Here is a 13,518-nt window from a genome sequence, read left to right as displayed (position 1 = left end):
GCTCAGTTTTAACAGATATACAAAGTCTGTTCAGGACTAGGCATACCTTAACGCAGACTTGCATATTTCCATTTCACTCTGAGGCTAAAAAGGAGCTATCTGCGTCCCTATAGAAGTGAGCACCTGCTTCATGACGGAGGTGGTTAAGGGGCCACCAATATTTTACAAAAGGGGAATACAGCTGAGCCCCGTGGAATCAATATCATCATGCCACCGTCCCAACTGCTGTAATATACTGGGACATCCTGGCTGCATTGACACTGCCTCGTAGACACCGGCTTCAGCAGCCTATATTGGCATCCATTCTCGAGCTGTACTGCCCAACCATGTCAGATGCACCAAGATCAAAGTCAACATCACGCTCTGCTTTGCACCCAACAAGGAAGAGACAGAAAGTTTTGTCTTTCTCTGTCTCATCGCTATTTCTCTATCTCAAACTCTCTACCTCTCTCTGCCTACCCACCTCTGACCGTCTCAGTTTACCTACCCCTACCTCAACAATTTCTAATTTTCAATCCACCTCTCTTTCTCTCCTCAGCAATCTCTTGTTCTATCATCTCTCCCTAGCTAATTCCATGCTTTCTCTCTCTACTTCCGTCTTACTCTTCACTGCAGCTCCCTCTGTCTATTTTACCTCGCCTTTCTCTATTTCACCTCCCTGCCACTCTTTTTTGCTGCAGTTCTTGTCCTTTTAGCTAAACAATTTCTAACTCTCTGCCCTCATCGCCACCTCATTTCTCTGTCTACTCCTCTCTCCGACTCAGTAGTGACTGCTACTGAACGGAGGTGGCGGGGCAGGGGGGGAGCGGAAGGGGAGGATAAAAATAAATAAAAGCACTTACCTGGGTGCCACCATCTGCCGCCTCTCCTCCGTCCTCTTCTACCGCAGCCGGTCAGAAAGCACACAGCGTCTCAGAACCCCTTAGCCAATCACGACGCTGTCTTACAGCAGCTCTGTGATTGGTGTGAGCACCGTGGTTCGGCACTCAGAGAGGGAATGGAAAACTGTGAATATTCTCCACCCAGGCTGTGAAGTACATCCTGGTGGAGAACATGCATAACTTTTTGGCCGGCACAAGACGGCCGGCCAAACTGTCATGCGCACTTAAAAAGTGCCTACCACTCCTCCCCCAGCTCTGAAGAGCCCAGCCCTGCCCTGCCCCCCAACCAACTGAGCCAGTACGGTACAATAAAATTATAATAATTCTACAATAATATCATTTTCTTTTCCTTCTGAACTGCTCAGTGAGCAGTGGGACAACGCTCCTACGCCTAGGCAGAGGAGCCGCTACTGCTCTGACTCCACCCATATCTAAATCTCTCTATCTCTGATCTCTCTACCTAACCTCTACCTTTTAAATACACCTCTTTCCACGCTGCCTTTCTTTACTGCTTTCTCATAACCTCACCTCTCCCTCTACCAATCTGTGTGAACACATCACATCTCTACCCTTCTGCCAGCCACACTCTACCTCACCCCTCTTCTATCCACTTAACCAGTCTATTTCCTTATCACCTCCTATAACCCTCTCCCATCGGCTTCATCTTTCTCTCAAACTCCTCTTTCTTTTTACCTCACTTTTCTTTCACTCTCGCTCTATCTTTCTATACTTCACCTGTCCCTACCTTTATCTTACCACTCTCTCCTTCACCAATCTCAATAACCCTCTCTCTTCCTATAACTGACATCTCACTCACTACCTCATCTATGTCTGCTCTCTCTACCTCTCTGTCTCACTAGCTAACCTCTTCATTACATCACCATGTATTCACTACCTTTCCACTATCCTCTCTTGCTACATCAGTTCCCTCTACCCCACCTCTATCATTACTTTGCTCCTTCACATATTCTCTACCTGTTTTCTATCATATGTGTTCTCTCTCATTTATCTATATGCCTCCGCTATTTCAAGTCACCCTTTCTACCTCACATCACTTTATACATCCCTTTACCTCACTCCTCTGTTTACTTCAACATTGTATACATCTCTCTACCTCACTACTCTGTTTACCTCAACACTGTATCTCTATTTCACACTCTTCCTCTGTATCAAACTCACTACTTTAGCTGTGTCACCTCATTTTGTTATCTTTTCTCTTTCTACCCTTCACCTCTCCTGTGCTACCTTCCTATCGACCTCACTACTCGCTTTACATCATCTGATCTTCTGTACCTCACTTCTCATTTTGCCCTTCTCTCTACCCAATCTCACTTTCTCCATCTTGCAACTCTTGATTTAACTATAGCAGCTCTCTACCTGTTTACCTTAACATCTTTACCTCTACTTCTCCCTAACTCGCCTCTCTTTCTACCTTACCCTTTTCTCTCTAGACCACACCCTGATTGTCCCCTATCCCTCTTGCTACATTTCCTTCTCGCTATTGTTCAATCTCTCTTCCTATATACCTCACTATAAAACCTTACCTAACTATCTACCTTTTTTCTCTACCTATCTCTTCTTCTACCGCTCTGTATATTTCTTTTTGGCAATCATACCCTTATCTCTCTTTCTACCTTTCATCTTTCTGATTTTTAGGTATCTCTCTGCCTAATTTCAATCTCTCCCTCCGTTCCTCACCTTTCTATGACATGCGCATTAACTTTCTTTCCTTCTCCTGTCTAATGCCCAGCGGCGGCCTCTCCATTAGGGTGGAGGAGCGCCGCTCCCCTTGCCACCACCCTCAAATAAAACGATAATAAAATGGGGTTTTAACCCATTTTGTTATAGTTTTATTTTGATCTCCCTGGACCCTCCCCCAAGACTCTGATGAGGCTTAGGGGCGGGTCCAGGGGATGACACTTCTGGTGGGGGAGTGGTGAGCACTGTTACAGTGCGCCAGCCATCTCAGGCCGGCCAAACTGTCATGCGCACTGAAGTTCTCTCCAGCCCCAGCTTCGTTGTTGGGGCTGCAGAGAGCAGGCACAGGCTTATCGTCTGCCTGGGAGAGCTAGATGACAGGTCTGAGGCCAATCCTGATGCTGCTTCCACGCAGCATCATGATTGACCGCAGTGCACTCTTGGAGCCTGTGCCCAGAAGAAGAAGAAGAAGGAAGAGCGTGATGCAGCGGCGGCATTCAGGTAAATTATTATTTTTTTTTTTGTATTTGTATGCTCAACATCCTTCACCTCCCTTCTCTGGCCCGCCCGCTACTTTGGCAGGGGACAGACCACTACTGCTCATGCCTCATCCAATTTCTTTTACTCAACAGAGTTGGAGGTGTCTGTCTATCTAAATACATAGTCATAAAGAGAGGAGAACAAGTGCAAAAGACCTAGAAAGAGAACTAAAGGGGAAAATGATCAGATTTCACACTATAAATGGAGAAAATCCTCAAGGAAGTGACTTTCAGTCTTGCAGCAAAAAGAAAAACTGTGAAGCGGGATTCATATGTGATTGTGAATGTCCAACAATTAAAACTAAATTTTCAAGTGCTATGTACATATGTCTCATTTTGGCAGTGTGCAGTAGTCCACTAAACATCAATCAAGTCACCCTTATTGTGACATTCCTGCAGTGGGAGACACAGACTTTCTGGGCACAGAACCCTCATTTACAGACCGCCCAGCCCACGTGCACCGTTCACCAACACCTTCCCCGACCTCATCACTCCTAATGCCCTTGCCTCCACAAGCTTGCTACTACTCGGACACCTCAACTTCCACCTGGACAACTACAGTGACTCCAACACCCCCACCCTCCTAAAGAACCTCACCAACATAAGACTGAAGTAACTTGTCTTCAACCCCACTCACACAGCTAGACACACACTCGACCCTGTCTTCGCAGAGGAAACAGCATCACCACAGAACAGAACAGCTCTGGACTGCATCTATTTCTCTTTTAGAAAATCCACCGCTCACAAGCACGTACAACACCCCCATGCAGACTCTGGAACAAGGATCTCACCTCCGCCCTCACCTACACCCCACCCACCACTATGACAGGCGCCAACACTGCGGGAGGCACCCTCCACCAATGGATCGCCAATTGTAACAACACACTTGCACCCCTCCTGAAGACCACAAGACGACACAACAAGAAAGCAAACTGGTTCACAACGGTTCTCCAAGAATCCAAGAGCTCTTGACGATGGCTGGAAAAGACATGGAGAAACAGCAAAACTCTGGAATCAGGCACCGCCTACCAAACAGTCACCATGACAAACCACCAACACATCAAAGCCACAAACAAGAATTTCTTCCAAGACAGAATCCTCTCCAACATCCACAACACCAAGAAACTCTTCTCCATCATACAGGAATTCACCAAACCTAACAGCAAAACAACGGACGTCCCTCCCTCCCAAGACCAAGACCTATGCAACAGACTCAGCTCCTTCTGTCACCTGAAGATCAAGACGCTCTATGATCACTTCAACGACCAAGATCTCTGTACCACCACAACCCCTGCCCCCAGTGACAACACCCAACGGACTCTACTTACGTGGACTCCACTCACGACTGAAGACACCATAAAGACCTTGAAGAACATCCACTTCGGAGCACCTTCAGACCCCTGACCACCTAACATCTTCCACAGGGATGCCACAGCCACTCCACCCAAGCCATGCCGGACAATCAACTGCTACCTCAAGACTTTTACTTTCCCAGATGACTGGAAGCATGCCGAAGTCAACCCCCTCTTGAAGAAACACTCCGAAGACCCAACGACCCTTAAGAACTTCAGGCTCATCTCAATGCTTCTTTTCATAGCCAAGGTCATCGAGAAGGCCGTCAACGCCCAGCTAACACCCTTCATAGAAGCCAACAACATCCTGGACACCTCCCAATTCAGATTCTGCAACAACCACAGCACGAGACCACTCTCCTCACCGCCACAGACGGCATCCGCGCTCTTCTCAACCAAGGCCAAACAGCAGCCCTCATCCTAATAGACACTTCAGTAGCCTTGGACACCATCTCCTACAGTACACTATCCCTCAAACTCCACAAAGCCGGCATCCAATGAAAGGCCCTAGACGGGATAAGCTCATTTCTTACTGGCACAACAGAGAAAATAAGATCACCGCCCTTTATCTTGGAACCAACAGGGACCAGATGCGTAGTACCCTGAGGATCCTCCCTCAGCCCCACTCTCTTCAACGTGTACATAGCCCCCCTCGCAACCATTGCCAGAAACCATGGTCTCAATCTCGTCTTCAATGCCGATAATACCCAACTCATCTTCTCCCTCACCAAAGAGCACAACATCACCAGGCACAACTTCTAAGAAGGGATAAAAACCGCCGCAACCTGGATGAAGAACAGGTGCCTGACACTCAACTTAGAGAAAACAGAAGTCCTCATCCTCGGCTCCACCCCCTCAGCATTGGTTGACACCTGCCCACCCACCCCGACAGATCATACACGCAGCCTCGGCATTATATTGGACTCATCGCTCACAATGAATCACCAGATCAAGGCCGTCTCCTCCACATGCTTCAACACCCTCCATATACTAAGTAAAACTTTCAAATGGATACCCGCTGACTCCAGGAAAATGGTCACTCATCAATAGCAGATTGGACTTCCGCAACACCCTCTGCACCGGAATCCAGAAGAAACTCCTTTGCAAACTACAGACCATCCAGAATGCAGCAGCCAGACTAATCCTTGATATCCCAAGGCACAACCACATCACCCAACACTTCTGTGACCTCCACTGTCTCGCCGTCGAAAGAAGAATAATTCCACAACATCGGACCTCAATATCTCAACAACTGCCTCTCATTCCACGTGCCCAAGAGAAACCTGTGATCAACCGCCCTCTCCCTAGCCACCATCCCATGCTTCTACAGGAACAGGGTGGGTGAAATCTCCTTAACCCACCTTGCAGCCAAGACATGGAATGAACTCCACCTCCACCTCCGGTGAAGCCCGACACTGGACAAATTCAGGAAAGACATCAAGACCTGGCTCTTCGAATGACCCCAAAGGAGCTGGGCCCCCACCCTACACCCCCCCCTCCCACCCACCCCCTTGAGGGCCTAATAGGTGAATAGAGCGCTTTATAAACACTGATTGATTGATTGTTTGATTGAAAATTCCATGTAAAATATAGTTGCAAGATAAACATCTAGGTCCAAGCACAGAGAGAAATGGCTTCATCAATCTATGTTCAAGATTGTTTTGGTACTATTTGGTTGACAAGTGTGGGGCAGCATGAGCATTCAGCTGTTTCTGTATGCCCTGTTTCTAAAAGTTTAATGTGTAATACAATGCTGTCTGGCATCCCAAGGGCCTGAGTTAGTGAAAATGGATAATAAAATTCAAAGTTACTAGAGATTGGGGGCCCAAACTATACAAGTAAGTAAACATAAAAATAAATAAAACGAATTTCGTTGCGCACACTGCATCGCTAAATGCGATGCAGTGCGCAAAACAAAATTCGTTTTATTTATTTTTATGTTTACTTACCTGTATTTGGCCGTATTCCGCAGTTCACTACTCCCCACCCTGCCCCTCCCCACCCCACCTCACTGTCCGGCAGCACTCCCACCATCGACCACTACTGCCCCTCTCACTATCTGCTCTCTTTACCTAACTGATGCTCTCACAGCCTAGCCTCTCCATTTATCTCACAATTATTTTGCAACCCCACCTCTTTGCCTCACTCCACCTCTTTCTACGTGTTTCCTCTAATTTATCTCTCAAAATTGTGCTCCATTCTCACTACTTCTCTTTCTGTACATTATCTTTTTTCACTATCATTCCTTCCCATCTTGCTCACATCTCACTCTGTAGCTTCCCTATTTCAACTCACCCTCACTGACTCACCTCTCTCTCTATCTCTCTATCTTAATATATCTATGTACCTCACCTCTGTGCCTCTACCTCTTTCTCTACCTCACTACTTTCTCCCCATTGCAACCTCTCTCTCTACCACCATATCTATCTACATCACACCTCTTTCTACACCTCTTCTTCACCTATCAGCTTTACCTCTCTCACAACTCCTATCTCTTTCTACCCTACATGTAACCTCTCTATGGGGCATATTTACAAGTCCCTATCGCCACCACAATGTCACTTTTAAAGAAGGTCCTGTGGCAATATGGGCTTCCCTTTATTTACAAGGCAGCTTTAAGCCACTTAACGTGGCTTAACACTGCCTTGTAAATAAGGCACGCTTTCACTCTATACTCCGTGTGAAAGGGGAGGGCAATGGGTGTTGCAACACCCATTGATTTTGACACTGCCCCATATTTACAAGGGTTGCGTTAATATGGGGCAGCACCAAAATTAAGACCAGGGAAAACCTGGTCTTACCCTGGTGAAATGAGGAAAAATGCTTTATTGTGCAGCATACTTGGAAAAAGCAAAACACCTTTGATTGTTTATGTGCAGGAAGGCGACCCTTCCTGCACATAAACAATCATTAAAAAAAAGATGTTTTGCAACTTCTATGTGTGCTGCATTAAGCAGCGCACATAGAAGTTTCAAAACGCCATTTCAAATTTTTTATGTGCAGGAAGGCACACCTTCCTGCACAGAAACAATCACTCCCCTCAACGCAGGCACCCTTGCCAACTCGGCGTTGCAGCGCCCGCAAGGTAAATTTTTTCATTTACTTAATTACTTACCTTACTCCTGTCCGTCGTATGTCAGACTGCACTACCCTGAACCCTGCCCCTCTCCGCCCACCGCCTGCAGCAATCCCACGGCGAGCCACCACTGTGTTCAAGGGTCATCTCCTTTCTTAAAGCCGCAGTAAGATTTAGAAACTCAATGGACCAGTAGCCTATTGGTGTGGCTTACTCTTGCTAATCATTGTGAACTCATTATTGATAGCAGCACTAGCTAGCGCCCCTTTTAAACGAATGCAATTTTATAACCATCACTGCTATATCAACTGGTTTGTATTATATTAATTTCGTGTTTTTCTTATTCTCATCGTGTGTATTTTAGGATCACTGTTTTACACTTAAGAATTATTTCTGTTGCAAAGCCCAAGAACTAACTGGTTTGTTAGATGGCACTTTATCCCCCTCCCCCCAGCCGACAAATATGTTTTAATTACAAATTGCACTTTACAGCTTTTGTATGATTTTTAATATTTATTTGTACCACTTGCTTGCTTTTTTTATTCCTTGTTTTTTGTTTCATGGCCACTTCTGGCCGAATAAAGATCTTTTATATGATTTGATTTGAGTATTCATTAGGTGGCCAGCAACCATCACACGTACTTCACACCCAACCCCATGAAAAAGCATATGTCTGAAAATGGATTCCTGAATTTCCCAAGAAATTAGAAAATCTGCACTGAATTTCCCCCGCAAATCTACGAGTTGACATTGTACCACAGCCATAGTTAAACTCAAGTCTAGTCAAATTTAAGTTGCATTTGTGATATAACTTGCTTAATTATCCTTTTATTGAAAGAACTGAACTTCTAAAGATATGACTATCAATATTATGAAACTAAGTGGTAAAGCGAAATTAACCTATAATTTTAGGTTTCAACTGCCTAGTGAATGCTGATTCAAGGTGTGGGAATTCTGATTTGTTGTTTCTTACTGTGCAGGAATCTGCAGCCATTGACGCAGTACGTGCGCTTCGTTCAGCATACGGTGTGAGGTACAAGTATGGACCAGCATCCAGCACTTTGTGTGAGTGTTTCTTAAGTCAGCACAAAAATGATGGTTATTTTAATTTTACCCAAAATCAGTGGATGAAGTGCATAACAAAAAGTATGGTGATTCTGTGATGGGTGAGGGGGTGAGTGAGCGGGTGGGATCAAAGGAGTGGATAAAAAACTAAATATTCTGTAACGTTTATCAGTCTTTCACCTTTCACCTTTAGTTTGGTAATTACACATAAAAAACGCACTGCTTAAATGAAAATTAAATGTAAGTTAAGTTAATCAGTGTGAAATGCACTTTTGTACATTATGAAACCTCTATTAGTTAATGCACTGTAGACATCTGTGTGTGTAACCAGAGAGCCACCAAATGTAATCCTCGTTGGAGCAGTGCAAAATAGTGAGTTGTGTATGTTTAGTGTTAGGAGTGCCTAGACTGTGACAGAAAGCACTATGAATATGTAAGTTTTTATTTTAAACGTGCCTTACAGTATAAGATAGGGTACTAAAAGAGGCACAAAAGGGTTTAAGATAAAAAAGTGCTCCCAAAATACAGATTTTAGTAATACTCAGACTGTACGTAGTGCATTTTTTTGTAAGTGTCTTTAAACGCGCGCACTTCACAGCTCAGCTGGTAACTCCCTCGCAATAACACTCAGAAAGAATAAATATGTGTCATCAGAAAGCTTCAAGTGATTCCATCAGTTAAAGCGAATACCGACTTCCAAGCATCCTTTACGCTTGCAGATTGCCCAGTTGCGCACATTTACATTTCTTTCAGGCAGCAGGCATTCTGGCAAGAAGGCTTGTTTAGCTATTTCTCCCTCCTCCAGTTTCACAGCCCAGGAGACTCCCTGCCTTACACTTCAACTGAAGTATTTTAGCTGTCAGAATTAACCAGCCCCGGACTGCTGTCTTGTCACAAAAAGTAGGGAACCTGTTTCCTTAAATAAAAAAAGTTTACCCCCATACAGACACTCACACACCCACTCACAGAACCATACAGCTACTCACATTGACGTCATCGGCCCATAGAGCCACTCACACACCCATTCACCAACCTATACAGTCACGCACACACCCACTGTCAAAGGTTACAGGTTACAGTTAGGAAATACAATTTAAACAACCTTAGAAACTTACTGAAAAAACGAAAGGTTACAGTGGTATTATTGTTAGGAAATAACATTAAAAAACCGTAGAAATTCACGCGAAAAAAACAAAGGTTACAGAGATGTTATGTGTGTGGTGTGTGAGTGGGTATGTGTATGGGTATGTGTATGAGAGGTTGTATGAGAGGTTGTATAGGGTGTGACTGGGTGTGTAAGTGGTTCAGGGATGTCATCAATTATGTCACTGATCAGGACATGAGTGATGTAAAATGTGGGGTCATAAGCAAAGCAGTGCATTGCGGGGTAGCGTAAGTTATAGTTAACTCAGGTAACTATAACTGCTGAATTTAATGGTTATGTATGTGGGAAATCGGAGTCTAACTATAATGTCCTTCTAACCTTTGCTTTTTTCAGTGAATTTCTAAGGTTTTTTGAATTCTATTATCTAACTTTAATGTCCCTCTAACCTTTGTTTTTTAGTGAATATATATATATATATATATATATATATATATATATATATATATATATATATATATATATCAAACTACGACATTCATTGATGATGTCATCAGCAATATCACCAATGATGTCATTTGAGATGTCATAAATGATGTGATAGAAATAAGCAGTGCATGGGTGAGGTGCAAGTTATAGTTAGCTCTGCTAAATATAACTGGTGAATTTCTGTGGTTTTGTTTACATCTTTTTATTACGCTAACTATAATGTTACTTTAACCTTTGTTTTTTAAGTGAATTTCTAGGGCATTTTATATAAAGTAATATTTTAGCACCATACATAAAGCTAGCCATGGCAGGGTGTTGTCCGCAGGGCCTGCTGCAAACCCCCACAGGCAGCCAACCCCACACGATCCTTGGCTGTACACAGCAGGGGGTTGGCAACAAGGTCTGGCTTGCAGCCAGGTCTTGTGGCCACCCAATCGGAGGCAGCCAACATCTTTACAGGTAGGCAAATTCATGCCGCACACAGCCTTCACACTGCCTGGCGTGGGGTTGGCTGCATGGCCTGGCTTGCAGCAAGGCCCTGCTTCCTGTTCCTCGCAGGCAGCCACCCAGATGGAGCCTACCTCAGGCTGCTCACTACCATTGCTCATGCAAGGACTGGGGTTAGTAGCAGGGCCTGTGTTGCAGCCAGACCATGCTTCCAACTCCCAGCAGGTGGCCAATCCCAAGCAGCACACAGCCTTTGCCCAGGCACAGCAGTGGGTTGGTCTTCAAGCCAAAACATATATATTATGGGGAGGAGTGCGTACATCCCCTCCCGATCCTTAATTGGCCCTAGGAACCCCATCCCCTGGGGCAAAATGTAATAAAAAATGGAAGGAGGCATGCTCCCCCCCTCCCGCAGCCTTTATAGGCCCCAGGGATCCCATTCCCTGGGGCCATGCCTTATTTAATAGGTATGTAGATGTGATGTTGTAAAGGAGAACCCACCCTCTGACACAATGCACCCGCCCTAGGAGTTCAGCGGTGAAGGTGGGACCTGGAGCTGTGTATTAATATGCCCCTTGGAAACGCCGCTGAAGTGATGGACCTGCCAACCATGAAAAGGGAGCAGGCTTTACAAGCACCGAGGATGCAGAACCATGTGACCGACGCCTGCAGAAAATTTACCTGTTTCATACAGCGGCTGGCGGGGGTCCCGTCCGGTGCCATTAGAACTTTAGCCTGTAACGATGGGCTAGGAGGCACTGCATCAAGGACACGATCAGCGTGGTGTGCAAACCCCTCACGCTGTTACCGGCAACTGTCCATCAAGGAAGCAATTTTCGAATTATATGATTGCCGGTACGATGCGAGGGCTGGGACGCTACGCAGCTGGGGAACCATGGCCATACGAACTGTAGCCCTCCTATTGGCTGTGAGCCCACCAATGGGAAGTGTTAACAGAACTCATAAGCCAAACAACCACCGGATGACATATTTTAGCAGTTTTACTCATGAGACGACTGCTTTTTAATAAAAATTGGTTTAACCCCGTGAGTGCACGTATCCTTTTGGATGGAGCTCTGATATATATATAGATATAGATATATAGATATATAGATATATTACCTACTGGCGGTAGTTATAGTTAGGATTATTTTGAATAGGGAAATAGCAACATTCTATTGTGAATACCTTTGGCGCCGGTTGAGGAATCTGCCTGAAAATTTCCTCCAATTTGCCTCACGGCGCTCCGGTCCGTCCCTGAAAGTTTGTGGGGGATTCGTCAAGCGGGGGCCGAGAAAAAAGGGGGGTCCCAAAACGTGTTTTCCCCATGTTAATTTCCATAGGGCGCTTGAACTCACTTTTAGCCTTAACGGCTGAATGGATTTCCACCAAACTTGGCAAAATTGTAGGGACTGGTAGCCCGATGTGCCTTTGCTATGTTTCAAGATATGTGCTCCAGTGGTTTTTGAGTAATTTAGGTTCAAAAAAATATATGTATCTATAAGCTCGCCCCGGTACGCGCACCGGGGCGCGAACCAGCGCGCTACAAGAGTTCGCACGCGGAAACCTGATTGGCTCTCGGGTGTCTGTCAACATTCCAAACAGTCCGGAGCGGCCGCCATCTTGTGTCTTGGTAGGATCGAGACACAAGAGGTGGCAAAAACAAAGGGGGAAATGACCAAAAGGGAGCAGAGTAGACCCCCCTGACCCCCTAGGTTTGATATGGGGGCCATAAAAGGGCCCCCCGGGGCAACATTTTTTTATTTTTTTTCGATTTGCGCGGGGGGAGCGCCCGGTACGCGCACCGGGGAGCGTACCGGGGAGCGTACCATGAGGGAAAAAGAATGACAGAGTTTTTAAAAAATTTAGCCTTTTTTTATAAATTGGAGGTAGTTCTAAAAAGAACTGTTTTTTTCTTCTTTTTGTTGTTTTATATTTTTTTAATGTTTTTTTGAACATTTTGTACTTTTTTTGGCTTTTATGAACAATTTTATATTTTTTTTGTTATTTTTATGGGGAGAAACAAAAAACAGGGAATTGTAAACGGCTCAACTGGAGCAAAGAAAATCAGGAAAAAATTATTGGTTTTTGGGGCAATTGTGGTTGTCACCAGCACGGTTGATGAGCTTTATGCTTTGCTCACCATAGGTGATGGTCTTACCACAAAATATACAAGTGATCTTGTATTGCCCAAACTGGGGTTGTATGTATGGGACCATCTCCCTTGTCTCTGGTCCTGATGGAGTGGGTTGCTTTCTTTTGGAGGTGCTGGCTGAAGATTGGGGAGGGTTTGTGGCCAGTTCTCGGACCTCTGCCTCAGCATAGTTGTTGAGATGCCTGCGCTGCATGTGGCAAATCATGGTGTTATTGCCAGATGAGTATTTTTTGTTAGGGTGAAAGTTTCATGTTACAGATTAGGCAAGTCACCTTTGGCACATTCACCGTTTTGAGGCCACTTGGGATGGAAAATAAACTCCTATACAATGTGCGGCTTTGGCCTATATGGGGTATTGTCTTCTGGCAGGAATGTCCTCCTCCCCTCCTCCTCCTCCTCCTCCTCTTCCTCTTCTTCATCTCCACCAGTGTGGTGTTGTGGTGGTCCTCTTGGTGGTGGTGGCTGAGATGCCCCTGCTGCTGCTGCTACCGAAGCCATTTTTTCAGTCCAAAAAAGTACAGAGAGGTCTTTCAACAGGTCTTCTTCACTCAAAGTACAAAGTGAGAATGAGGAAAAAGGTGGGGGCTTTAATCATTAGGAAAAAAAACTGTCCTGAACCAACGAAAAGTGTTAATTTCAGGTCACATGACCAGGGCTTTCATCATTTGGAAACCAAAACTGTCCTGCACCAATAAAAAGTGTTATTTTTAGGTC

General features: G+C 45.1%; 1 protein-coding gene across 1 annotated transcript in view; it reads left to right on the top strand.

Moving 5' to 3' along the window:
• The window catches only part of CPA6 (carboxypeptidase A6), a 509,933-nt gene that overhangs the window by 477,821 nt on the left and 18,594 nt on the right, over positions 1–13,518 (top strand). Inside the window, exon 10 of the mRNA XM_086918015.1 lies at positions 8,527–8,611. Within this exon, the coding sequence (XP_086774141.1) occupies positions 8,527–8,611 (85 nt within the window). The remainder of the gene's footprint in view (positions 1–8,526; positions 8,612–13,518) is intronic.

Source organism: Lissotriton vulgaris, chromosome 4_1 (genome assembly GCF_964263255.1).
Source record: "Lissotriton vulgaris chromosome 4_1, aLisVul1.2, whole genome shotgun sequence".
NCBI lineage: Eukaryota > Metazoa > Chordata > Amphibia > Caudata > Salamandridae > Lissotriton > Lissotriton vulgaris.
The sequence above is the reverse complement of the archived record's forward strand: the minus strand, read 5'-3'. Positions and strand labels throughout refer to the sequence as shown.